This window comes from Scylla paramamosain, chromosome 7 (assembly GCF_035594125.1).
Source record: "Scylla paramamosain isolate STU-SP2022 chromosome 7, ASM3559412v1, whole genome shotgun sequence".
NCBI lineage: Eukaryota > Metazoa > Arthropoda > Malacostraca > Decapoda > Portunidae > Scylla > Scylla paramamosain.
In genome coordinates, this window is record NC_087157.1 from 13,712,223 (window position 1) to 13,740,000 (window position 27,778).

General features: G+C 47.1%; 1 protein-coding gene across 9 annotated transcripts in view; it reads right to left on the minus strand.

The window, feature by feature from the left end:
* The window catches only part of LOC135102104 (muscle-specific protein 300 kDa-like), a 241,276-nt gene that overhangs the window by 70,773 nt on the left and 142,725 nt on the right, over positions 1-27,778 (minus strand). For 7 of the 9 annotated variants that reach the window (XM_064006869.1, XM_064006870.1, XM_064006871.1 and 4 more), the window contains 6 exons: positions 20,148-20,322; positions 19,203-19,316; positions 18,568-19,089; positions 17,928-18,449; positions 17,672-17,782; positions 430-15,633 (listed from right to left, as the gene is read on the minus strand). In XM_064006869.1, coding sequence (XP_063862939.1) covers positions 430-15,633; positions 17,672-17,782; positions 17,928-18,449; positions 18,568-19,089; positions 19,203-19,316; positions 20,148-20,322 — 16,648 coding nt within the window. The remainder of the gene's footprint in view (positions 1-429; positions 15,634-17,671; positions 17,783-17,927; positions 18,450-18,567; positions 19,090-19,202; positions 19,317-20,147; positions 20,323-27,778) is intronic. The other 2 variants (XM_064006874.1, XM_064006872.1) reach the window with 1 other exon arrangement.

Sequence of the window (27,778 nt, forward strand, 5' to 3'; positions counted from 1 at the left end):
GACCTAATATTATGTAACAATGCATAATATTCAGCCCTAGGCATGAAAATAAATTACTGCCTTTGCATGGAGTAAGACATTGCCTATGACTGTTTCTGGAGATATCTATAGGTCTTAAAAGGAGTATAGGGATGAGCATGCTACTCTGTACTCTTCACACAAATGGAGAAAAAACTGCACACAAATAATGATATCAAATGACCAGGGAAGAAAACAAACAAAGCAAGAACTAGAACATCAAAACCAAAGAAAATATACACACGATTCAAATGATACAAGTGGGAGGGAGCCCACAATATTACGGGAATACTAAGATGGTTCACCTAGCATTCCCATAACACACTCAAGGAGGATGTCAAGACCAAAATCTATACAAGGAGAGGGACACAATACTTCACACACTCTCGTGCAGTGCCAAAGGCATCACACCTGGTGTTTTTTTTGCTGGGCGAGTGTTGAACTGGCTTGATAAGGGGCCTGCGGGGGGGCTGCCTTCTTGCTCATCTCAGTCAGGGTCATCTTGCTCATGGAGGGAGGAGGCGTCTGTGTCTGAGTCATGTCATGGATGTGTGTTGGTGTCTGAGTCATGGAGGAGCCTGGGGTACTACTAACAGTTACAGGGTCAGGGGGTGGGGGGGTTAGAGAGAGGTATGTGCTTTCATCTGTCCAATTGGCTACACCATGAGGAGGATTAGCTTGTATGATTTCTGTCTGAAGTGTTCTTGCATAGCGACCATCAAAGTTATCAGCTGGTGGAAGCCCTGGAGGGGAATCATAACCACCGTCATGAGAATCATCGTCATCATCATTATCCTTTCCTTTCTCCCGAATTTCACTCACCAGATTTGTATCGTCTTTCTTCTGCTGCTCGATCATTTCATAGTAATTCTTCTCGGCATCGTTGAATATCCATTGGTTACACAGGAAAGAGTCACTGCCAGCATTTTTCTGAAGAACTTCCTCTCGGTCCATCTGCCGCAGGATGTCATCCACTTCTTGCTCAGCTTCTGACACGCGAGATCGGTGACGCTTGTGATGTTTTTCTCGGCTAAACTTGTGGCTTCTTCCATGTTTTACTGGAGTACTGATTCCCTTTGAATCTTCTGAGGTTTCTTTAGGTACATGTTTGTCTTCAGAATCCTTTTGCTTTGGAGTGAACTGCTTCTCTGCATCATCTTGGTCTTGTAAGGAGTCTTCATTGACAAGTTTTGGTTCGGAATCTGTCAATTCAGGATCTTCTGAAACTTCTACCTCTGGCAATTCTATTCTAGGTACATAAGGCACAATATCTGTCACATGGTCCTCAGGTTCCTCAGAACAGGATGACCGCAACCTTCTACGGCGCTCTTGTTTGGAAACAAATTCAGTGAAACCTTCATCATCTACCATAGGAGTGGAGGGTTTTCGTGGCTCCTCAGCAGCCACCACAACCTGGACCTTCTTAGTGTGGTACAGGATGAAGGATTTCTCATCAATGGGCTCTTCTTTTTCCTCTTCAATTTCCACTGTCTTTGCTTGGGACACAACATGAGCCCATGAAGTGGTTCCTCCCTGCTGAGCCAGATACTCTTGATACTTTGTCTCAGCCAACTCTATTGCATTCATGTCATAATTCCCAAATGATGGTTCTTCATGTATCATAGACTCTGAATCATCAGTTTCTTTTTCATTTGTATCCTTGACTAATTGTTCTTCTGCTATGACTACTGACTCTTCTCTTGATGTATCAATGGGGGAATGCTGAGCTAGATATTCCTGATGTTCTGCTTCTGCTCTCTGTATACTGTTGTAGTCATACAGGTGAATTTCTGTTGGAACATTCTCCCTTGTCCTTATTGGTGACCTCTGATTAATTTCTGACATTGTTGGTTTCATGTCAGTAGGAGGCTCTTCATGGGTTGACACAGTAGTGTGTGCACTGCCATGAAGACAAACACTTACACCACTTACTGATGGTTCATCACCGTTACTGAGAACCTCCACAGTTTCTGTGTTTTCTTGTTGATTCGATGCAAGGGATGCATAATAATTAGACTCTGCCTCAGCTAGGGCAGGCATGTCATATAGCAAAGGTGAACCAGCTATTTCTACAGTCAACAGATCTCCTTCCTCAAGTGGAGGGTGACCCACTGTTAGTGTTTCAAGAGGAGGCTGAGCAGTTCCTTCTTTTGAATCATTATGCGGCTTCTTGCTACGTTTAACCTTAGCATCAGGAGCCCTCACTGGGCTGGGAGCCTCTGCTTTAATCTCAGCATCAGGAGCCTTCACTGGGCTGGGAGCCTCTGCTTTAATCTCAGCATCAGGAGCCTTCACTGGGCTGGGAGCCTCTGCTTTAATCTCAGCATTGGGAACCTTCACTGGGCTGGGAGCCTCTGCTTTAATCTCAGCAGCAGGAGCCTTCACTGGGCTAAGAGCCTCTGCTTTGATTTCAGCAGCAGGAGCCTTCACTGGGCTGAGAGGCTCTGCTTTGACTTCAGCAGCAGGAGCCTTCACTGGGCTGGGAGCCTCTGCTTTAATCTCAGCATCAGGAGCCTTCATTGGGCTGGGAGCCTCTGCTTTAATCTCAGCAGCAGGAGTCTTCACTGGGCTGGGAGCCTCTGCTTTAACCTCAGCAGCAGGAGTCTTCACTGGGCTGGGAGCTTCTGCTTTAACTTCAGCAGCAGGAGTCTTCACTGGGCTGGGAGCCTCTGCTTTAACCTCAGCAGCAGGAGTCTTCACTGGGGTGGGAGCCTCTGCTTTAACCTCAGCAGCAGGAGCCTTCACTGGGCTGGGAGCCTCTGCTTTAACCTCAGCAGCAGGAGCCTTCACTGGGCTGGGAGCCTCTGCTTTAATCTCAGCAGCAGGAACCTCCACTGGACTGGGAGCCTCTGCTTTAACATCAAAAGCAGGAGCCTCTGCTGGGCTAGGAAGCTCTGGTTTTACCTCAGCAGCAGGAGCCTTTGCTGGAATAGGAGCCTCTGGTTTAGGCACAGCAGTAAGAGCCTTTGCTGGGATAGGAGGCTCTGGTTTCACTTCAGCAACAGGAGTCTTTGCTGGGCTAGGAGGCTCTTTCAGGTTGACAGTATTTTGTTTGACAGCAAGCACTTCAGGCATAGTAACAAGAGCCTGATTAAGTGTGTCTGATTCACTGACAATATCAGGGACCTTCATCTGGCTAGGAGCCTCTCTGTCAGCAGTTTCTTTCTTGATAACCTGTGTCTCAGGTAGAGTATCAAGAATCTTGGAATGGAGGGGAATTTCTGTCTTTTCCTTGTCAGGTTTGGCATCATGGAACTGTTTGTTGGTAATACTTTCCTGAGACAAAAGAGTGGGAGTCTCTGTTTGGATGGGAGCCATTGGCTTTGGTGGACTGAATGTATCTACTGGAGAGTCTAAATGTTCATAAGCTGTGTCTCCAGTTGCTAATTTATCAGGTATCTCAGTTTCTGCTCTTTGGCCTAACACTTCCTCCATCACTGATACACCATTCTGAACAAGACTACTGTATGTTTGGTGTTGGTGATATCTACATTCAGCTTCATTAATTGCAGCCATGTCATATGAAGGGAAGTAAGTTAGTTCAAGGGCATAGTTAGTTGGAAGAGAAGGTGTGAGGGAAGGCGAAGGCGGAGTGTCACTGGATGCAGGAAGGAGGTGAACAATGCACTCTTCTTGTGTCAGGATCGATACTGCATCTCCCTGGGGTGGCATATCAAATTGGGAAGCCTGAGCAGGAGCCCTAGGTGAAGCTTCTTCTGCCAACATTTCATGGTAGATGCGCTCACTATCTTCTATCTGCCATTTGTCATACCGAACTGCATCGTAGTTTGCATACTTTTGTAGGATGTCTTCACGGCTCATCTGGCGGAGGATTTCATCCACCTCTTTCTCAGCCGCAGAAACACGAGAACGCTGACTCTTTCGGTGACTGTCAGTCCGTCTTCGGTGTCTTACTTTAATCTCTACAGTCTCTACCATGCTCTCCTCAAGTGCTTCTGGCTCAGATTGTGAAATGGGCTCTTTCTCAGTTTCTACATGTTGGTCTTCTATAATTTCAACTTCTGGCAACTCTATTCTTGGAACATAAGGCACAATGTCTTTCACATCTGGCTCTTCAGAGCAGGATGATCGGAGGCGGCGGCGGAGCTCTTGTTTTGAGACAAATTCAGTGAAACCTTCTTCATCTACAGAGCAAGGCACCTTGGGCTTGGTTGGTTCTTCTTCAGGAAACAAAACCTTGATCGTTTTGGTCTGATATAAAATGAAAGATTTTTCATCCTCTGGATCCTTGGGTAGCTCTTCGCTGGCTTCTGTGATGGGCTTGCTGTGGGCCACAACATCTGCCCATGAGGCTGTCTGAGTCTCAGAGGCGAGATATTTCTGGTACTCTGCTTCAGCTGTCTGTATGGTGGACATGTCATAGCTTGGGACTGACATACACTCATGCCTTTGACTCTGTGGTGTGGGAGGCACTAAAATTTCACTTGTATTTAAGTGCTCAGTCTTGCTGCCAGTTAAGGTCAAATCTTCCTCTTTTTCACTTGTCAAGATAGCCTGTGTACCTTTGTTTTCATCAGGAGTGGCTGCTTCATCACCAACTTCTGTTACTTCAGGTCTGGGTTTAGGCACCTCTTCTACAGACAAATATGTATATTTGGCTTCTTCATCTGCATATTCTTGGTGCCTCTCTTCTGATATTTGCATGATTGGCACATCATCTGATATTTCATGCAGTGTTTCATCAGTAGCTGGAGAGACAAACTGTGGTGCTGCCTCTTTCCTCCCTGATTTTTCTATCACGATGCTGTCTTCAACAATCTTATGAATATCTATCACAGTTTTTGAAAGTATGTGACTTGTGTTTATCACAGTTTCTTCTTTAAGTACTTGACTATCATCACATATCACAGTTCTGTCAGGGCTTGGTGCCCAGTCATCTGCGACTGCTGCTGTGGCAGTAACAGGCACTTGTGTGAGGGACTTTTGGTCAGCAGGGATCTTGATTTCTTCTGCACAAGGAGCCATTGACTGTAGCTGTGCAATATACTCATAGTAGCGAGTTTCAGCTTCTGTTATGAGATTCATGTCATAAGAGGATGAATCATTAACTGGCAAGACAGTTGGAGATACCAGTTTTGTTGTAGGTGGAGTTTCTTTCAACAATGTGACTGGTAACACAGTCATTGGAGTGCTAGTTTCTACATGCTCAACATTCTCTTTTGTTGGTAGCTCTGTAGCTACTTTCCTTGCTGCTGACTCTAATGGGATAGGTGTGCTTAGACCTAATGCATCATGGTCAGGACAAACAAGAGGTTCAGCAACTGAAATGTGAGGTACAGCCTGCAATTTCATCTGTGCTGTCACATCTTTTACTTCTGGCTGTTGATCATCTGCTATCTGACTCTCCTCTTGCTGCATTTCTAAGATGAATTTTGGGTAATACAGTTCAGCATCTTTGATGCCAAACACATCATACCACAGCTCAGAGCCCAAATAAAATGCAGCAAAGAGTTTGTGCTCATATTCAACTACATCTTTGGGCTTGGGTGGAGTCTCTCCTCTCTCAATAGCTGCTGCAATTTCACCTATTTCTTTTTCTGACTCTGATTGCTTGGATGATCTCTTGGATCTAGTCCTCTGCCTGGACTTGTTTCTCTTGGGTTGCACCATTTCAACATGGCTGACTTCATCATCACTGTCAGCCTCATCAGCATTAGCACACAGAGCTTCTAGGACATCCTCTCTGGTTAGTTTGGCAGGGTCTTTCCTTTTAATCTCCTCCACTACAGACTGCACAGCTTCCTCAATTTCTTCTGTTGCTGCTGATGTGCTGTGAGTCTTTCTCCTGAATCTCTCCTTCTTGGAGACAAACTCAGTGAATCCCTCTTCATCCACTTTGGCAATCTGTTTGTCTTCCTTTGATGGCTCTTCCACCTCCACCAAGGTTGGATTGCGGTACACATATGGCTTTTTGGTCTCCTCTGGCTCTTTTTCGACAACAATGGCTGGTGCATGAATGAGGATGTTTGCATATGATGACTGTTGGTGGGTATTAATGATTTCAGATGGCTCAGACACCCCTGTGACACTTACTCCAGAATCTTGTTCTGAGTGAAGTCCAAGCTGAGGCACAGTCATGCTGTCCACTGGTCTGTCACCAGGCAGAGGGGGTGCCTCACCCTCATCGGGTGTTATTTCAAGGGATTCCACTGATTTATCCTCTGTTACAATGGAACTAACTTCCTCAACAGTCAAGCCCTCCTGATCTTCAAAGTGCACTTCCTCCTTAATGAGGTCAACATCCATCCCAGCAGCAGCAGAGGGATGTTCTGTCTCTCTGCTCACATGAAGCCAATCGTCAGTGTTATCTGACACTGATCCACCAGGAGATTGAACTACTGCTACTTCAGTTGTTTCATCTACTACTGGTTTCATGGCTTCTTGTAAAGCTTCTTCAAAATTAGGAGCAATTTTTTCTAATCCAAAAGCTTTCTCCTTGCTAGGAACCTTTTCCTCCACAATGCACTCAGGAACCAATTCAAAATCTTTCACTGGTAATTCCTTTCCTTGTTTCTGCATCAAATCTGTTTCATTTACAGTTCCTCCTTCATGAGAGTCTTTCCCCTCCATTGCTGTCTTTTCTCTTGGTGAAGGAATAAACTCAAACTCTTTGGGACTCAGTGAAGGATCATTAATGTCAGACACAGCTGCAGCGATTTCCTGAAGCAGTTCTGGAAGAACTTCTTCTGATGACTTGACTTCCTCTGATGGTTTAACTTCCTCTGATGATTTCACTTCCTCTAATGACTTAACTTCTGTTGATGATTTTTGTAACTCAGTCTTCACAGTTACTGATTGTACATTGGCAGTTTCCTTTACTCCTTCTAACACCTTACCAGATAAAAGAATATCAGTACTTTTTTCCTGTGGGTCTTTTTCTTCTTTTGACTCTATATTTTGTTCTTTTACTGTCTCATCAGCAGTCTCTTGCTTTCCTCTACTCTCAGTGAGTAGAATGACATCTGGCTCAGGTTGCACACTGACCTTTTCTTCAGATCCTTGGCATACAGGTTCATCTTTTTCCTCGCCATCCTTTTCCAAACCTGCATCTTCAAAATATTTACTTCCTCTCTCCTGATCCTTGTCATCTCCCTTTTTGGCTTTGCCTTTCTTTGGTCTCTTCTTTTTATTTTTATAGTATTCTTCACCAGAAACCAATGAGCATGATGCACTTTCCTCCTCCATGGTGGTGCTTGTATCTTTGTCAGTGGCTGCGCTTGTCCTCTCCAATGGTGCACTCTTTGTCTTGAACAGCCTCTTTCGTTCCTCCAGTGGGGTGGTTATTGTGTCATCGGTGCTGGAGGTGCGCATTATTGGTCTCTGTCGCATCCATTGTGGAACCAAGATAATTTCATTAGGGTCAACCAAGAGTCCTGCAGGATGCTGAGAGACTGGAGTTGCTGACAGGAGGCTGGTCATGAAGCCCTCAGAGCCACCTTGTGCCATGCTAGTTTCTGTGTCTCTGATGACCTCTCTTCTTTCAGGTGGTGGATTTTCTTGCTTTTCATTAGTCACATCAACCTCAAGTTGTACTGTGGCCACATCTGAGTCAGCGATCTGAGTCCGAGCCTCAATGTTAAGTCCCTTGTCATTTACAGGTTCTTCAACTGAGGTTTCCATAGTTACATCAGCAAGCTCAGTCTTTATACTTGTTAATTCAAACACCTGGGTTTCTTTTACCTCATCAAAAGCTTCACTCTTCTGTTTAGGTGCTGCCTGCACTGTTTTCTTTGGGTCATCTTTTTCCTCTTTTACTGCAGTTTTCTTTTTCCTTTTCTTCTCAACCTTCTTAGAAGGATGAGACTGCACCTCAATCTCAGGCTGTGACTGACTCACACTCTTGGGAACTTCTCCCTTTTCTAATTTTTTCTCAGGCTGTGGCTGATTCACACTCTTGAGAACTTCCTTTTCCAATTTTTTCTTTGACTCTGGCTGACTCACACTCTTGAGAGCTTCTTCCTTTTCAATTTTTTTCTTTGACTCTGGCTGACTCACACTATTGAGAGCTTCTTCTTTTTCCAATTTTTTCTTTGGCTCTGACTGACTCACACTGTTGAGAACTTCTTCCTTTTCCAATTTTTTCTTTGGCTCTGGCTGGCTCACACTCTTTGGAACTTCTTCCTTCTCCAATTTTTTCTTGAGTGAGGCATCATCATGAGGTTTAATGGCTTCTTCCTGGTCTGTGTTCAATGGAGATGAATTGTTGGCTGCATCAAGGATCTTCACTGTCTGGTCTGGAGGTACCTTCCCTTCAGTAATAACTGGAACTGCTGGGACAGAAGAGCTGGCAGCTACAGTTTTGTGCTCATCTTCTTTTCCTCCTTTCTTGCGGCGTCTCTTGTTCTTTGAATGGACCTCCTCAAAGCCATCTGCATCCTTCTTTGGTTCTTGTGCAAGAGGCACAGAGGGCAAGGGACTGACAAGGACTGATGCAGGGGTCTCCTGGTACTGGTATAGCTTTTTGGGCTCAGCAGTGGGCTCCTCAGCAGTGGGTGTTTTGGCTGCTGAGAGGACTGTGGCATATGAGAATGGCTTTGTTCCTTCTGTATTCTGTTCTTGGGACTGTGTTTGTGGTGCCTTTGCTGATTCTTCTTGAAGTATCTTGTTCTCACTCACAACCACCTGGGTGGATTCTAAGATGTTGCTACTTTCTTCCTCAGACTCTGAATCCAAGGTGAAGCCTCCGCCTTCAATGATCTCCAGGAAGTCATTGGCATGGTCAGGGATTGGGAGACCAAACACAGGAGGTGTTGCTGGTGTTTCTGTGGCAGTGACAATCTCTTCTGCTGTTTTAGTTGTGGCCACAACATCATCTGCTTCCACAACAGGCTTCTCCTGCAGGTTTTCACTGCTCACTGATACTGTAATGTGTTCTTGAAGTGATTCTACTATAGTGAGTTCACTTCTTCCCTGCTTTTCTTTTTCAGGCAAATATTCAGTGGTGCCAAGTGGTTCAGGCTCAATTTTTTCAGCTTTTTTCTCTAGCAATTTAGGTAAGCTCTGGACATCTTTTTCTGAAGTCTGAGGAGCAGCCTCTGTCTCATCCTCCTCTTCATCTAGAGAAAATCCTCCTTCCAGTACCATTTCCATCCAGTCGTTGGCGTGGTCAGGAACAGGGAGGTTGAAGGCTGGCTTCTTGGGTACTGCTGAGTCCTGCTGTGCAGGTGCTTCTTCAGGTTTGGATGCAACACCTGAGGTTTCTTCTACAGACACTTCATTACCTGTAAATGTGAGTGCTCCAACAGCAGGTGTGGGATGCTCTGCAGCTGTGGTAATCTCTTTGCTAAATAAGCTAACCTCCTCAACAGTTTCTTCAGTAGGTTTAGAAACATCCTTAGTAGGTACTTGACTTACTGAGGATTTCACAGCCTGATCAGTAAGTAAGGTGTTTGTTTCAACAAAAGTGGAAGGCTCTGTTTCAGCTTCATCTTCACTATCAAGTGTGAATCCTCCACTTTCAATGACTTCCAGCCAGTCATTGGCATGGTCAGGCAGAACAAGACCAAAGGCTGGCTGGGTGATAGGTGCAGAAGCCTTGAGATGCTCCTGCAAGTTACCTTCATCTGCTGCTGGGATCACACCATTACTTTCTTCACCTTGCTTCTGAGGAGCCACAACATTATCCTGTGAGGGCAAGGGTTCCACTGTTGGGACTTGGAAAACTGCAGGAGACTGAGATGAAGGTTGTGATTCATGGCTCACTGGGGGCTCCTCATCCTCATCATCAAGTGTGAAACCTCCTCCCTCGATTAGTTCCATCCAGTCATTAGCATGGTCTGGCAGAGGCAAGGCAAAGGTGGGGGCCAAGGATGCTGCTTCTCCATGGCATGGCTCCTTAAGCATCTCCTCCACACCAGTGTGTCCCGGCCTGCCTTCAATGCCGTGACCTCCATCTGTACTGATGTGTGTTGCCTCCTGACTGCTGGCATGATCAATTTCCTCGACTGGGAAAGTGTCATGTTCTGTTCCTATAGCTTCTCTGGCAACCTCAGAAGCAATCATTCTAAGAGCTGAGTCCACCTCATCTTCTGGCTCTTCTATCACCTCTGTCTCCACTGGCTTGCCATCCACCACCGTTGTCTTCTTGGTCACTCGATTTTTAATGATCTTTTGGGTGCTTGTCATCTCAGGCTCTGCAATAGCAGAACTTAATGGAAGATTTTGCAAAACTTCTCCAGTCATTTTTGGCCCTTCTAGCACTCCTTCTCTTTTCAATGGCATTTCATTAATCACATCATAAATGGTTGATCTACAAGGTTTGGTTACAGTCTTAGTGACAACAGAACCAGGTGGAAGGTTCTGCAACACTTCTTCAGTCACTTCTTCTGGCTCCTCTATCACCTCCTCTGTCTCCACTGGTTTACCATCAATAATGACAATTTTTCTGATAACCTTTCTTCTAATTACCCTGTAAACTGTTATTACTTCAGGCTGTGTAGCTGATTCAGTGACAACAGAGCCAGATGGGAGATTTTGCAAAACTTCATCAGTAACTTCTTCTGGCTCTTCTATTACTTCCTCTGTCTCTACTGGTTTACCATTGACAATGATGATAACCTTTACAATTCTCTTCTGAATGATGATGCGCTTCTTTGATGATAAAGGATGTGAATAATTTTCCCTTATTCTAGTCTCTCCCTCTGCAGTCAACTTAGCAGGAGGTATAGAGGGCAAAGATTTGTGTGTTGACACCTCTACCAAACTTTGTTTTGGGAGCTGGTAGGTGGCAGCCTCTGGAGAGTTGAAGTCTTTCTCAGTTACCTTGATAGAGGGTTCCTTTTTCTCAATTTGATGCTTCTCAGTGTTGTCAGTGATCATTTTAGCTCCTTGGTTTTGAGTGTCTCTCTGTTCAGCAGTATCTTTCTGTTCCTTCTCACTCATTGTCTGCATTTCCAGAACATGCCAATTTTCCTTTTCTTCTTTGTTGTTTACTGGCTCACTACCAAACATGTGTATTGAGGTAACAGGCTTGGTGATTGTCTCGGTAATAACAGCATCAGCTGGAAGGTTCTGCAACATTTCTTCAGTCACCTCTTCTGGCTCTTCTACTACTTCTTCTGTCTCCACTGGCTTGCCATCAATGATCACTATTTTCTTGATCACTCTTCTTCTAATGATCTTATACACTGTTGTCACATGATCTGTAATTGTCTCAGTAGTGACAGAATCAGCTGAAAGGTTCTGCAACATTTCTTCAGTCATTTCTACTGGTTCTTCTATTACTTCCTCTGTCTCCACTGGCTTGCCATCAATGAGAACTATCTTCTTGATGACTCTTCTTTTCATAGCTTTATGTACTATTACCTCAGGTTCAGTGACTGTCTCAGTAATAACAGAATCAGCTGGAAGGTTCTGCAACATTTCTTCAGTCACCTCTTCTGGCTCATCTACTACTTCCTCTGTCTCCACTGGCTTGCCATCAACTATGATCACCTTCTTGATCACTCTTCTAATTTTCTTCTGAACTGTTTTTCCCTCAGGCTCTATGACTGCCTCAGTAATAACATAATCAGCTGGGAGGTTCTGCAACATTTCTTCAGTAACATCTTCTGGCTCTTCCACTACTTCTTCTGTCTCTACTGGCTTGCCATCAACCATGATGATCTTCTTGATAACTCTTCTTCTAATAACTTTGCAAACTTTTGTTGTGGAGCTTCTCAGTTCATGTGTTTCATGAGTTTTTTCTTTATTCTCCTTCATCAAAATTGTCTCTCCTTCCTTGTGTTTAATTAGCTCAGGTTCAGAAATCTTTCCAACCAAGTTCTCTTCAAAGGACACCTTTTCTGTGACAGCAGCAAGGGGCTCTAAGGATGGTGCCACATCTTGCTGACTAGAAGGAGCATCCTGACCAAACCCAAGGTTAATCTCTGGGACAGGTTGATTCTCTTGACCACAGATGGGCACTTTAACATCCTCAGCTTCTATCATGGACCCAGCATCTGCAGCCAGGTTATTAACAGATGCTTTGGGGATGACAACTTCATCTGTGGCAACATCTTCCTGGGCACCATCAACATGAGAGGGATCTTTGGGACATGGTGAGGATGAGTCTAAAGCAGGGACACTAGCAGTTTCTGGTGTTACTGGTGTTACAGGGCTCAAGGGGTCTGTGGGGTTAGCAGAAGAAGCATAAGAGACATCAGGGGATTGGTTAGAGAGGGCAGCCACTTGCTCAGGTACTGATACAACAGGTTCTACAGGAGTCTCTGATTTCACTTTCACAGTGGTTTCTTTGTGCTCATCTGGCTGAGTGCTTGTTGTCTGGCTGATGGGGCCACTTGGGGCTATATGTGCATCTCCTTTCTGAACACTGGGCTTCTTGCTTCCCTTGACTTCTGTTGGAGTCTTTTCTGTTTCTGCAGGTTTGTTCTTTGGAGCCTTTTTCTTTTCTGTCTTGTGAGGTTTTGCTACTGTTTCTTCATTTTCTGGGCTTGTATCACTAGCTTGGGAAGGCTGAGCCATGGGCTTTGGGGTAGGTGGACGCTCTGTCTTTCTGGCCCTCTTAAAACCTCTCTTTTTTGTTTTGTCTTCCTCTGCTGCTGGTGCCTTTGCAGCAGGTGGAGGTTGCAACTTTCCACTTCTTTCCATTTCTTCAATTTCCCTTAGTGCCTTTTCTAGTTCATCTTCTTGTTCCCCGGGATTGGTCACAACACGTTTTTTCTTCTTCTTACGTTTTTCTTCTACTTCAGGAGCTTTAGGTGCTTCTGTTTTGGATTCCTCAGGTATTGTGGTTACAAGAACTTTTTCAGTTTCAGTTTTCTCTCCTTTTTTATCTTTAGGTTGGGTTTGTGCTTTTGGTTGGTGGCTCCGCTTTGGTGTTTCAGTTGCCTTGTCTTCAATGGGTGCAAGAGCAGTGGCCTTTTGCACCTGTGTCTCCTGAGGGCGTGGTGATGTTGGTGCCTCAGATACTTTGGTGTGAACCTTTACTTCTTTCAATGGGGGAGTCACACTGTGCTCCAGTTTAGGAATCTTCACTTTTGGGTGCTTCTCTGTTTTCCTAGTTGGTTCCTTCTTTCCAGCTTCAGCCTGAGGCATCTCTGTGTCTTTTAGTGGCTCTTCAGCATGTTGAGAAGCTTCTCGTTTCTTCCTTCGGGCACTCTTGGAGCGAGAACGGCGTTCTGATGTGGGTGCCTTGAATACCAGTCCAGGAATGTAAGTTTCAGCCTGCATTGCATCCTTTTCCTTCTTTGACTCTTCAGGCTCCTTTGCCATTGTGACTTCTATTTTGGGCTCAAGTGATCTCTTCTTTCCTCTTGATCTGTCCTGGTCAGTGAGTACATGTGTGGTGGTAGGCCTCTCCTGCCTGACAGATGGCCTTGGCAGGGACTCAATAGGCTTTTCCCTGGGCCGTGACTCGATGGGCTTTTCCCTGAGTTCAGACTTTGGTCTTTCTTCCTGAGTGACAGGGCCTTTAACATAGGACATCACTGATCTGAGTGCTCCGTAGGTATGGGTGACAACTGCTGAAGGAGCTGCTTTCAGGCCCATTGCTAGAATCTGTGCATATGACATTTTAGGTCTGTCAATGCTTTCCATGCTGGGTGCTGCATGAATTCCCTTGTCAGTGTGCATTCTTAATTCAGGAGATATTTCAGTGGAAGCCTCACTTGGTGCAAGGTTGGACTGTTCAAAAACAAAGGAAGAGACTTCCATTGGCTCCTCACTAGCTAAATGTTCTTCCTCCTCTTCTTCTTCCTCTTCCTGATACTGGTCTGGAGTCTCTGGTGGTGTCATCATTGGGGGAGTTACCTGAGGCTGGGTGGGCACCATGCTCATGATGGATGTCTCTTCTGTCAAATGCTGTTGCTGCTGTTCGCTGCTAACCATTGTATACTCACTGCTGTTCTCACTTGGTTGTGGGAACTCACCACCTTGGCTGTAAGCAGCGAAGCCTTCAGGAATATAGGAGGTAGTAGTGGGATACTGGATCACTCCTGTGTATAGACTCATGGTGTCAATGCTCCCACCCATAACAAGTCCCTGCATGGGGGTCTCTAGTGTGTGCACAGGGCCCTGCATGCCCTGTGCCTCTACAGGATGTCCGTGGTGGAACATGGGCATGCTCACACTTTGCTGGTACCCTTGCTCATGGCTCTGGGTGATATCCACACTCTCAGGCATGAAGTTGTTTTGCTCCAGATAAGCTGTGAATGGTGGCATAACAACTGGTGCTTCCTCTTGTATCTGCTGAGAGACTGGCTGTGGTTGTGGTGGTGGTGGTGGCAGAGCTTCCTCGACTGCAGGTGACACTTCAGACATCTCATACTCATGTTGATGAGCCTCAAAACATTCTGAACTCTCAACAATGGGAGGCACTGGCTCAGTCACAAGGGTGGCAGGAGTTTCTTCAAGCATCTCACTGGCTTGGGTGGACACTTCCACATAGGTAGGTTGCTGGTCCACCTCATCAGATATATACTGTGGTGGTGGTGGTGGTGGTGGGGCTTCCATGACTGGCTGTTTCTCTCTGCGTGCTCTCATTTCTTGACTACCCTTCAGAATCTCTGCATAAGTCTTCCTCCCATCCCAGGTCATGGGTTCAGGGCCTCTATGGTGCCTGACTTCCTCACTTGAGGATTGAGGTGGCTCTTGATACTCTGGCTTAGTGATTCTTGGGTTGTCACGACGCTCAACCTGAGGGCTTGATTTTGGACTCTCAGTTGGACTTGTCTTTGGAGTTACCATTGGTGTGTCTTTAGGACTCTCACGGGGACTGGGTCTGGGCTTGGTGTAGGGGGCTCTCTTGGGGCTCATTCTTTGACTATTTCTTCGACTTGGGGCATCATAATACACTTCATCCTGAGCATCTGAAGAGCTGGAAGCCTCAGGCTGCTGTTCCTGTTGCTTCTTTCGATACCTGCGATCACGTGGTTGGCTTCGCTTTTGAGTCTTGCCATCTTGATCAAAGCTGGGTGGTTTCTGAGTCTTTGAAGGCTGTTGCTGGCGATTCTTATGCTCACGAATTTGTTTTTCATCTCTGTGAGCAGATCCAACAGTCTGTGATGTGCTTGTGATGGGGTCCTCAAGAATGGTAGTTTCAGCAGCTGCTTCCATGATGATACCCTCTTCTACTGCTGGTTCTCCACTGAAGGCTGGTGCTGTAGGTACTGAAGTGGTTTCCAGTGGTGTTTCAGTTTCTAGAACTTCCTGTTGCTTAGACGTAACTTGGGGCATGTTCATTTCCTCAAAACATGCCTGACCAAACAGTCCAGGACTTTTTCGACCTGCGGCAACATCTGCCCAGGTGAGTTGAATCCCTGCATCAGGAGTGGCAAGCATGGTGCTGGTGTGCTGCTGCATGTTCCTCATGTTGGGGTCCGTCAAGGTGTTCACCTCCAAGTCCAGACCGTCAGCATCACTGGCGGGCAGCTCACGGGTGACCATGACCTGGACCTCAGAGTCAGCGTTAGGGGGCAGGGGGGGAGCCCGCACCTCCTCTCCGCTGGCTGTATCAAGCGTTGAAGCCAGAGTGCTCGGTTCGGTCGTTTCTAGAGTTAGCTCGGTCGGAATCACCGCACAGGGGTCAATCTGGTAGATTCGTTCGGTGAGCTGGGCAATGAGTCGTTCATGAGACTCACACTGGCCCTGGTGCACCTGTGGTATGCAGTCCCGGCAAAGAAGAGTGGCACTGTGAGTGGATTGCAGACACACAAGCATTGCATAAAACAATGTTTATCATGTGTTAAAAGGATTGGATGACAAGGGGGTAAATTGTATGCTAGCTATGACAGTGCCAGGATGGCCTATGGAATGTATATTAAGGCTGCGTTTCATTTCCCTGTTCCCTACTCGGAGGAGGGAAGCACCACAGTGAAGGACAACAGTTAGGATGGTGGGTGGCAGGAAAAGGAAGAAGGCGTCCTATGAAGTGTCAAGTGCTGTAGTGTCAGGAGTGCCCCGCTGGTTAAGGAGTTTAATACGCTCATTCCGCGCACTGATCTTGCACTGAATGGCTTTGATCCTCTCTCGGCAGGCCTGTGAGTGGTATTGAGTGCCAATGCTTCAGAAACCTAACCTCAAATAAAGCATGTGTTTTTTTTACATTACCTGTTGCACGCAGGGTGACTCTATGTGCTGGGTTAGCTAACCCTTTACCTCATTAGTTTACAGAAGCTGGCAGTCATATATTGAATTTATGTGTCATAAAAGAAGTCATCAATATTTCAATATGGAATATTTCAAAAGTGTAGAACAAATTTAGTCATATAAAGAGGGTGTTAAAAATTCAACACTACACTAATGTTATTCAAGCTTTAGTAGAGGACTTTTTAAATAATTAATAGAGGTGAGAGGGCAACACCATCAAGCACTCTCCTCACACCTGTCCTCTATCTGGGGCGAGCAGGACCCGGCTGACCAGTGCTGCCATGCTCATGGGTGTGGCGGCGAGATGGAGCAGCACTAGCCACCGCGACGCCTGGTAAAAGGCGCCACATGAGAGCTTGAGGAACAGGTGGCTCAAGCTCCCCTGCCGCGCCTTGTACCGCTGCAGCCACTGACGCGCCTCTAGACAGAGGTCGGAGAAGTGACAAAACTGTGCATGATCTTTTACCGCCCTCAGCCACGGGGCATCTGTGGCCGGTTCCTGCACGCAAGAATCGGCATATGTGTGTGTGTGTGTGTGTGTGTGTGTGTGTGTGTGTGTGTGTGTGTGTGTGTGTGTTTGTGTGTGTGTGTTCCTGAATGCGTGCCTAAATGCGTGCATGTGTGGCATGAAGTGTGGCGTGATGTAATGCGGTGCGGTGCGGTGCACTACGGTTGTGCTGGTGGAGTGTGGTAGTGTGTGTTTATATGTTGAAGTGTGTGTGTGTGTGTGTGTGTGTGTGTGTGTGTGTGAGCTGGGAGGAGGGACAGCCCAGGGCGAGGGATGAGTGTCGCATCCCGTAGTGTGTGGCGAGGATCAGGTGTGAGGGAGGCAGCAGGAGATATGGATGAGAGACACATAAACAGGTGCACACACACACACACACACACACACACACACACACACATACACACCTGAAGGCACACGCACAAACAAAAACACGTTATCACACGTACACGTAGTAGTGCCCACACAGAAACACACACGCCGGCACGCAAGTGAGACACAGGAGAGCAGCAAACAAGACAAGGTGAGTAGCGTAGCTCATTACGTCCGACTTCAAATTTGCAGAATTAGGGAATCCTTCTACATATACCCAGGAAACAAGAAATGGAAAGCAGCCACCTTGGAACTACATGTTACACTTTTATCCCTCAATTTCTACGATACCAAGAGAAACTTTTTAATTATGAACAGCAACTAAATGCATTATTTCATAACTAAGGTCTTTAAGACTACTTACACTTCTACTATCTACTACTGTACTGTTAGATTATTTCTCGTATAATTATTTTATGAAAACTTAAGTCAGCTGCTTCACAGTGACTATACTGCTGACTGACAGAGTACAAGACAATGCGAGTAACAAGTTATCATCATAATGCACGTACAATTACTTGGTGGAACTATCAGGACGGCGCCGCATACACCACAATTCTGAGACAGCGTAACACACTGAACACTTTAGACTGGTGAGTGGGTGGGTTACGGTCACACTGTTCTGTTAGTTAGCCACCAAGGGTCAGGGGTGAGCGAGGGCACACTTACGTTCTGCTCGGCCACTGCCTTGTCACGGTCGCGTGGGCTGTAAGTGGGGCTGGACACGATGCGCAGCTGCTGCTCCACCCCAACCATCTGCTGACGGAGGCGCTGGATCTCCTGTGGCACAAGGAGGGGAAGGTTTAACGAGCGTCACCACTTATCATGGGCTACGTGAGTTATTTCATGAAGTGTTGCTTAGAGTGACTAAGTGCTGCCAATTGGAGTAAGTCGTAGCCCATGATACATTATGGAACACACTTACCTGTTGATAGGCGTCCATCTGGTGCACGCACGCCTCCAGAGTCCGGCAGTCCTCCTTCACCGCCACCTGCAGCTCATCCAGGCGCCTCTGCAGCTTCTCATTCTCGTGGGACACCTGGGCCTCGGCACACATACGGTCACGGAAGTGGACCTGTAGTTTCTCCATTGCCATCACCAGTTTGGTCTTCTGTATGGAGACATCTGCCAACACCTTCTCCCTGTTAGCCAGCTGGTCACGCAGTGAGCGTTTCTTGTTTTGTGGGTTATCTAGCGACTGACGCGTCTTCTCAATCCATCCCGCCACATCTTTAGACTTACGCTCACATTGTTCCCACTCCTCAGCCATTTCCTGTAGCAGCGCCATCACTTCCTTCAGGTTGCTCTCTACATCCGCCTTCTCCTGCTCCATCTCTGCTTGCTTGTCCGTGAGGGGGCCCACATCAGAACACTGGCCAATCTTAGCCAGCTCAGCGGTCATCTCCGCAGCCTGTTTATTGGCCCACTTGCAGTCCTTCACGGCAGCCTGGAAGACAGAAAGACACGTCCCTGCTAGGTCGGTTCCTCCTTTAAGGCAAGGCAAAAAGCAGATAAAAAGACATCAGCATTATAAGAAGCGTACGCGGCATGTTAAGCATACTTACGGCATATTCTTGGAGCTTTCCACGAGCTTCAGGTAAAGTGGCAAATTTGAGGGGTTCAGAGAGGAAGTTGCGCTGCCTCTCCACCCAGCTGCGAAGTGAGTTGTACAGCTGAATGAAGAGCTGCCATGATTCCAGGGAGTCTCCAACCTGCGCCTTTTTGTCTTCCAGCCAATTCTTGACTTGCTGGAGTTGTTCAGTGAGGGAGGTAATGGTGTTGGCTACCAGTTCCCGCTCGCCCTGGTTACTGGTCCGTTGACAGATCATGTGTCCATGGCGAGTCAGTCGCTCCAACTGGTCCGTCACACTTCCGATTTCGCAGTGTATTTCCTGCAAGAACTCCTTTAGTTTGTGTGGCTCGACGCTCTTATCCTGCACCTTGGCCTCCGCTGCCTGTATCCAGGCTTGTACCGACTCCACGTCTCGATTATACTCGAAACGAATGGTGCGCGCCCGCTTCGCCTCCTGGTGCTCGTCCTCCATCTTTGCTACAAGACTTTCTGCCTCTAGCTCAAGACTCGACAACTGTTGATAAAAAAAAAAAAAAATAGTTTGGCAGGTACTACATGTGCTATGTATTATGTATTCAGTGTCATCAAAACCACACTGCAAAACAAGGGAAATATAAAATTCCTTACTTGACTAGCGACGTCCTGCGGGAGTGATCGGCCTTCAGTAATGTAGTGGCTCTTGGTCTTGCCGATGAGGTGCTTGGCCTCGCTGGCTGTCTGGTTCACACGTAATCCAACACTCTGCTCGAGAAGATAAAAACTCTGCTGTAGCACGGCTTGCCTTATATTACAAAGAGTACAACTACTGCTCTAAGTATTCGCACAAATATGTTGCAGAAACTACAGCGCAGCGCTGCCTTCAGTCAGGACAGCGTAGGACTGAAGCGAGGCTGCTTAACGTTGTGGGGGAATGCAGTGACTGTCCACTCAAAAGTTCTAAAAGTTCTATTGTTACAGTGACAGGTTGAACAGGACATATCGCAGACTCAATCCACCTGTCCTCCCCACAAGACCTCGCAACAGTTACTGGCCAGGAGGCTCCTGGACGCGCGCCACCACGCAGGGTTAAAAGGGAGGTGGCGCAGGGAGGGAGAGATTGGGGGGGTGCACGTGGCACCAGCTAAGGGTATATTTAGTGGGCCGTGATGCCCCACGCCGCCTTAACATCCCGCTGACGCTAAAGAATCACGCTGAACAGCGAAAACAAGCAGCTACCTAATGAAAATGGCGGACCAGCAAGACAATGATGTAACATCCGCGTGAAGGACCAGCAGCGTCACCATCATGGGAGGCCAAGGACAGGATGACTCCCGTGGACAATGCCAAATCTCTCAGCCAGAAGTCCAGATATAACCTGGCTGCCAACACAGCGGGTTCCCTCAGCGGCAGGACCACCGGCGCCGGCCAGCATCTGTCAGATCGAGGCGGCGCCAACACACCCTTGACAGCTGTCTGAACGCCGTCACCGCACACCCTCCCAGCACACCCCACGTCCCATACCTGCAGTGCGGCAAGTGGCCGCAGGTATTGTTAGTCTGGGCGAGTGGCGGCAACAGGTGGAACGGGACTTACCAGTAATTTGTCCTGGACGGCGGCGTGGTCGTGGTGATACAAGTCCAGCGCAGCGATGTCTGTAGCGGCGTCGTGCAAAGCTCGTGTGGCGTCGTCCAACTGGGCCTGAAGGTGCTCCACGAAGGCCGCCTCGCCGCTCAGCCACGTCAGCTTACCTCGGAGGCTCTCGACCAACCTGCAACAAACACATCGGAACGTGTCACAGCCAGAGTCGATTCAGGGAAGAGACAAGAAAAAAAAAAAAGTATGAAGCAATATACACGCGTAATAAGAAAATTAGAGAACGGTAGGGAAAATAAATAAAATCAAAGTACAACAATAGACTTCAAAGAAATATATGGAGAGAGAGAGAGAGAGAGAGAGAGAGAGAGAGAGAGAGAGAGAGAGAGAGAGAGAGAGAGAGAGAGAGAGAGAGAGAGAGAGAGAGAGAGAGAGAAAGCAGATGGAAAATACCCCAAGGCATTCCTCTAATTCCCTAAGCTCGCCACCGGTTGATGGCTGCAACAAACGCCAGTTCGGTCTACAGCACACATCACACCACGACAGCAACATCACGAGAGGTAAAAATAGCAAATAGTAATACGTAGATAGTCTTGTCGTCATCCCCAGGAAGGCGAGACAAGCGACTCAGCAGAACAAGTTGTGCACTTCCTGCTTCGACGTGTCTGGTACGCGTGTGTCACGAGGTGTGTTTGTTTATGTGTGTAGGAGAGAGAGAGAGAGAGAGAGAGAGAGAGAGAGAGAGAGAGAGAGAGAGAGAGAGAGAGAGAGAGAGAGAGAGAGAGAGAGAGAGAGAGAGAGAGAGAGAGAGAGAGTAAAAGTGAAAGAAGCAGGATAGGAAGAAAAGAAAAGGAAGGGAAGGAGGTGGGGGGAAGGGCGTGAGGAAGAGGGAGAGGGCAAGCAAGTTACACCACATGGCGGATAGTCCATTATTGACGTGAGGTGCGGGAGAGGAGGGGAAGGGGGAGGAGAGGGAGGGGGTCACCATTAACCTTGACCTTGTTCTGTGTTTACTGTCAGCCCTGCCCTATCCTACCCTTGTGTGTGTGTGTGTGTGTGTGTGTGTGTGTGTGTGTGTGTGTGTGTGTGTGTGGTACGGTCCGTTTGTCTGCAAAATTCCTCTTAAAGCAACACTCACCATCATCTTTAAAGATAAGTCAATAGCAGCGAAGGATATGAAAGAAGGGGGACTCAAGTTCCCAGGAAAATCTTTGTTGAAAAAGAAAAAAAAAGATATTCAGTCATGTGTTTCAGAGCAATTATGCAAAATAGAAAAAAAAAATATTCCTCAAAAGTCAGTGTTTAGGGCGACGGTAATCACCTTCCCTCCTCACGCGGGAACCAGTGTTACCAATAGGTGTCTGTGGCGCTGCAGTGTTACCAGGCGGTGCAGCAGCGTTTCCAAGGGCGGCACTGCACGTCTGGGCCACCATGTTCTGCAGTGCGGGGACCAGGGATGGCGGCGGGGTGGGTGGCTAGGTGTCGGGGCGCCTCACTGCCTCGCCCTCCAAATACTACCTGCCCCTAAGTCTTCCATACGTGTGTGTCAAGCAATGCAGGGCAGCATCTGCACCATGTCGGTGCCTGTGTCACGACGCGGGGCACGGGGGACACTGAGTGATTAATTACCAGGTTGCCGGCAGGGTGTCGTCCGTAGCAATGACATGAATTACTAGTTCACAGCCGCATCACGTTAGGGTAGAGTCAGTGTTATCTACGTGTGGCGGAACACGTGACATGTACGGCGCGGGGCGGCTGCTGGGTGTGAGGTGACAATGAGGTATGAGTAATAAGTTACTGGTCAAAGCACACGCTATCCTGGGAGGCAGACCACGCCAGCTCGCTCTCCTATTGATTCTGTTCACTTTGGCCAAGGTCGAGGCCTCTCTCCTTACTATCACGCGCCCGCTCACGCCCGTGACTTGGGTGTGTGACAGAGAGAGGCGGAAGGTCCTGTTTCACATGTAAACTGTGACCCACCAAGTGACAGCTGTTTGGCAGCGCACAGTGGGCAGCGGGACTGAGACACAAGATCACAGCTAAGTGCGTGGTTGAGAGAGTAGAGTTCCGGTCTGCTGGAGGGTGCTGTGGGATATGCAGTCTGACACAGCGGCACCCACCTAGTCACAAGCTAAACATCAATACGTGTATGGAAAATTATCATGAGTGCACACGGCTCCAGCAATGTTCGACGCAGAAAGGCCACCGGACGATTATCAGTGGTGCAGGAGGCTGTCCGTCCCTGCTGGTGTGTCCTGCCTTAATGTCTGGTGGTGAAGTGTGACTAGATCGCGCGTGCAAGGAGCGGCACAGGGAGATGTGCGAGTGGTGGCGATGACGGCTGGCTGGAGGAGGAAGCGCGCTGGGGCCTCCTGCTTCCCCCTGCGCGGCCTTCCAGTGAGTGAGGGCTCGTTCGCCAGACCCGCCCGCCACACACCCGCCTTCCAGGGCTGCCAACACGCTTTTCGCGTCGCCCCTTTTTTCCCAGCTGTTATTCAGAAGCTATAGGACTGGAATTTTCTACTCCGGACAGGCTGTGGTGTGTGCGTGGTGGCAGCGAGGGCGGCGGGGCGTGACACCTGGTATGGTGCTCAGGACAGCAACCAACACACCTTCTAGCGTCTTCCGCCGGCAAGTGACGTCATCGTGAATCTTGGGTACCAGAGTGCCGTGAAACAAGGTCAAGTCACTTTAACCAAAAATGCTGGAGGTGGACCTTAGACCAGCCTGCCGCCATTGTGGGGTCTCGACCTTTGGTTGGTGAAGATGGATGAAAGGAGAAAGAGGAATGTGAAAAAAAGAATTGTGAGCGAACTAAAATTGATTAATTTCTTCATTTTGTCTCTCATTACCTTACTCGGAATTCTAGCAACAAGATGTACATGATATTTATATATTTAAAAATCGTCAGGTCTCCTCACACTGTATTTCAAAGTGCTACCAACGCAAAAAAAAAAAAAAAAAAAAACAATTCCAGTAACTTTTCTTACACACTTTCATTTTCCAATCAAGTCCCTTCATGTTACCTTGCCCTTCCCCCTACACACACACACACACACACACGTCACACCTGTCATAACACTGGTACATGTGATGTTTGTTTACATTGGTAGGTGTGTGGCACTGTGCTGCCCTGCCACCGAGGCTTCCATATGGGGGCGGCAGTGGCGGGCCGAGGCAGCAGCGGCGAGGGTGGCGTGCTGATGGTGCACGAGGGGAGGGGGATTGAGGGGGCGCTTTCTGGAACTGTCTAGGTTGCTTCCCCTCCTCGGTATGCTCCCCTCCCTATCCCTCGCTTGCGGCCAGACGACAACACTGGCCAGACACACACTCTCTCTCTCTCTCTCTCTCTCTCTCTCTCTCTCTCTCTCTCTCTCTCTCTCTCTCTCTCTCTCTCTAGAAATACACAATGTCCAAAGCACTTGTGAATGAAATAGACGAGAGCGACGCGCAGGACTGACAGAAATGAAGGAGGACAAGAGAGAAGGAGAGACAGAGCAACAAGAAGGAAGAACAAGAGGGAATGAAAGGCAGGAAGGAAGGACAGGAGGGGAGACAAGAAGGTAGAAAAGAAAAGTGGCTGGAATAGGAAGAAATTTAGGAGTAAGTGAAACGAAACGATTATTTATGTGGAGAGAGAGAGAGAGAGAGAGAGAGAGAGAGAGAGAGAGAGAGAGAGAGAGAGAGAGAGAGAGAGAGAGAGAGAGAGAGAGAGAGAGAGAGAGAGAGAGAGAGAGAGAGAGAGAGAGAACCTGTACAAATGAATCTGCTCTAGTGTGTTACAGTCAACTTAAGTGCCAGAATGTGGGAGGATGGGATGCCAAGTTTGGAAGAGAGAGAGAGAGAGAGAGAGAGAGAGAGAGAGAGAGAGAGAGAGAGAGAGAGAGAGAGAGAGAGAGAGAGAGAGAGAGAGAGAGAGAGAGAGAGAGAGAGAGAGAGAGAGAGAGAGAGAGAGAGAGAGAGAGAGAGAGAGAGAGAGAGAGAGAGAGAGAGAGAGAGAGGGGACGCAAGGGTGCAGTGTGAGTATGAGATAAATAAAGAATCGCCTCAAGAGAAAAATATCCCCCTTCTCTTATCATCTCCACATTAGTGACACACTGTAAGGAGAACCAATCAAGCGAGGGAAGGAAGCAAAGATATATCAGGAGGAAGGAAAGAAAGAGAGGAAGGGAGGGAAATGTAAAGAAGGCTGGCTAGCAATACAGGTTAAAGAGCAGGCCTGGATGAGACTGGTGGAGGAGGGAGGGGTGGAGAAGTAGAGGGGGTGGAGGAAGGAAGGGGTGTGGAGAGAGTGGTGGTGAGGGCGGCTGTGGTGGTGGAGGTGGTAGTGGTGTGGCGATCAATATATAAAGCTTGGTTGGCATCTATACCACTGTGGCATCCACCACCACCACCACCACCACCACCACCACCACAACCACCACCACTGCCTCCACCTCTACTACCTCCTCCACATTCACAACACGACCTGCATTCTGATTTTTCACAAGGTCATCGTGTCCTATCACTAGAACATCGCATCCACTATCATAGTCTCCCCCTCAATCCACCTCCACCTCCTCCACCACCTCCTTTTCCCGTCTCCCTCTTCTAATCCACCACGTTACACCACCACTCCCTTCTCTTACACCTCTTGCTTCTCTTTCTCCTCCTCCTCCAGCTCCAACCTCCCGTCGCCACTGCTCCACCTGCACTCCACGCCACACACAAGGCTTCCGCCACTCCTCCACCACAGGCAGCCAGCCCGCCGCGTCACAGTTTACTTGTCTTCCTGTAAAACCTGTTCATATTCGCGGAGAGAGACGGGTATGATGTATGTTTTCTATTGTTTCTTGTTTTCATGTCTACACACACACACACAAACACACACACACACACACATATCTCATCCTACCCACAACATCCGATGTCAGATTCCTATCCACACTGAAGTCAGCCATTCATCCACTCCCACCCACACTCCAGCCATTCATCCAGCCAGCTACCCACACTTCATTGCACAAAAGTATCGTTCCAGCTTCTCCTTTTACATCACACCCACCAGTCCACATTCATCCTGCGTCTGCATTTCTCTCGTCCAACTTGGAGAGAGAGAGAGAGAGAGAGAGAGAGAGAGAGAGAGAGAGAGAGAGAGAGAGAGAGAGAGAGAGAGAGAGAGAGAGAGAGAGAGAGAGAGAGAGAGAGAGAGAGAGAGAGAGAGAGAGAGAGAGAGAGAGAGAGAGAATTATTCAACTATTAGTCAACAATACGCTTGTGTTCAATCCAGGTACACACACACACACACACACACACACACACACACACACACACACACACACACACACACACACACACACACAAGGACGCACACATGGTAATAATTAGCGGAAAATCAGGAAGGATAAACGAAAATCTGAGATTAGACGTGACTTTGAAAGACATTGCATTAGAGAGAGAGAGAGAGAGAGAGAGAGAGAGAGAGAGAGAGAGAGAGAGAGAGAGAGAGAGAGAGAGAGAGAGAGAGAGAGAGAGAGAATAACAACGGAAGGGTAAGAAGGAAAGGGAAGAGAGAATAAGGAAGATATCAAAGGGAGAGGAAGGAAGTGCAAATTAAGTGACGAGAGGGGAAGAAGAAATTAAGGCGAGAGGAAAGGAATGGAACTGAACGAAGTAAGGGAAAGGGTAAAAATTTGGGAATGGAAATAGAATGACAAAGATGGGACAGAAAAGAAAAGAAGAAATGAAAAAAGAATCGACTAGAAAAGAAAAAATAAATAACGGGGGTGAATAGGGATAGGAAAAGGAAGTAAAGTGAAGGGAAGGAAGAATAGGAAATGAAAACGGCTGGGAAAGAATTGAAGGGACACGAAGGGAAGGAAAGGGAAGAAAGAAAAGTAAGAAACTGAATGAAAGAGAGAGGAAAGGAAGTGGAAATTAAAACAAAAATGAAGAGAAGGTAAAAAAAATAATAAGAAACTGAAAGAAAGAAAAATGAAGTGGAAAACTGAAAAGAAAGAACAGGTATATGAAGGGAGGGGAAGAAAAACAGTAGGAAACTGAAGAAATTTGAAAGAAAAGGAAGTAGAAAACGAAGGGAAAGAATAATTATACGAAGGGAAGAGAGAGGAAAAATATGAAGGGAGGAAAGAAGAGTGAGAAAATTAAGGAGAGAGAAAAGGAAAGGAAGTGAAAAATGAAAGTGGAGTGCAGCTATATGAAGGGAAGGGAAGGACAAGGTAGAGGGACGGTAAAAGGGTGTTGTGGCGTGGCCTTGTGACTGTGTTAGTTCGCTGGGCGTAAAACCGGTTCTTCTAGTGTTGGTAGTGGGGGTGGTGGGTGTGTGGGGGTGTGGGCTACTGACACCCTACACCACATCTACACCCTGACGCCCTGAAGCCCTGGGGAAGTGGGGAAGTGTCACCCCCCCCACCCCCTTCGCTGTGTTATAAAATTGAGTGTTGATGTGCCTGCCTCACCTCCATTGTTGTTATTATTATTGTTATTGAAGTATTATTATTATTATTATTATTATTATTATTATTATTATTATTATTATTATTAGTAGTAGTAGTAGTAGTAGTAGTAGTAGTGGTGGTGGTGGTGGGAGTATTAGCAGTAGAAAAGAAGTGGTAATTGTAGTAGTAGTAGTAGTAGTAGTAGTAGTAGTAGTATTTTTTACAGTACTGACGTAACATTGACTTTAAAAAAACAACAATAAAAAGAACATGTAAACATGTATATACATGTAAATATGAAGACTAATAATGATTCTCTGGATTATTTCCTTCCTCGTTTGCATTCAATAACTTGATTGTCCTTTTTTCTTTTTTTTTCATGGACATGTTTTTTTGTTTACCCCGACCCCAATGTCCCCCCCCACGTGACGGGATGGGCGGCATACACGCACGTCCCCACGCCCTCCACGCCCAGCTCCTCCCTCTTCCCTCCCGTGATGGAAACAGGGAATGATGCAGAGACACAGACTAACTGACTCGCTGACTAACTAGGTGATTCCCTACTCTGCCACATGACTCCCTGATTGACTTGACTGAATGACACTAAAAGACTCGCTGACTGACTGACGAACAGACTGAATGATTTCCTACTCTGCCGTATGACATCATATGCAGTCTGTTTGTCAGTCAGTCATTTATTCATTCAGTCAGTCTATCGTTTAATCAGGTCAGTCAGGACTTGACCATATGACTTACTAAATGACTGACTGATCGACTGAATGAATGAATGAGAGACAAACAGACTAAAAGTTTCCTGACTGACGACCAGATTACTGACCGACTGACTAACCTGTAAATGGTCGATTCAGCTCAGTAATGACTCATCAACCTAACATATGGGACTGAGTGACTAACCAATCAATACATTCAGAACCACAGAACAGCCAACCCTTACAGAATGATTCGAGATGAAACGATTACAGACAGAAAGGGAGACAAAAAGTATAGAAGAGGCAAGGGAGAAAACAGAAACTGGGAAACAATGGTAAAAGAAAGAAAATAAAAAGAATCAGACAGAAAGAAGAAGAAGAAGAAGAAGAAGACGAAGAAGAAGAAGAAGAAGAAGAAGAAGAAGAAGAAGAAGAAGAAGGAGAAGAAGATGAAGAAGAAGAAGAAAAGAAGAAGAAGAAACAACAA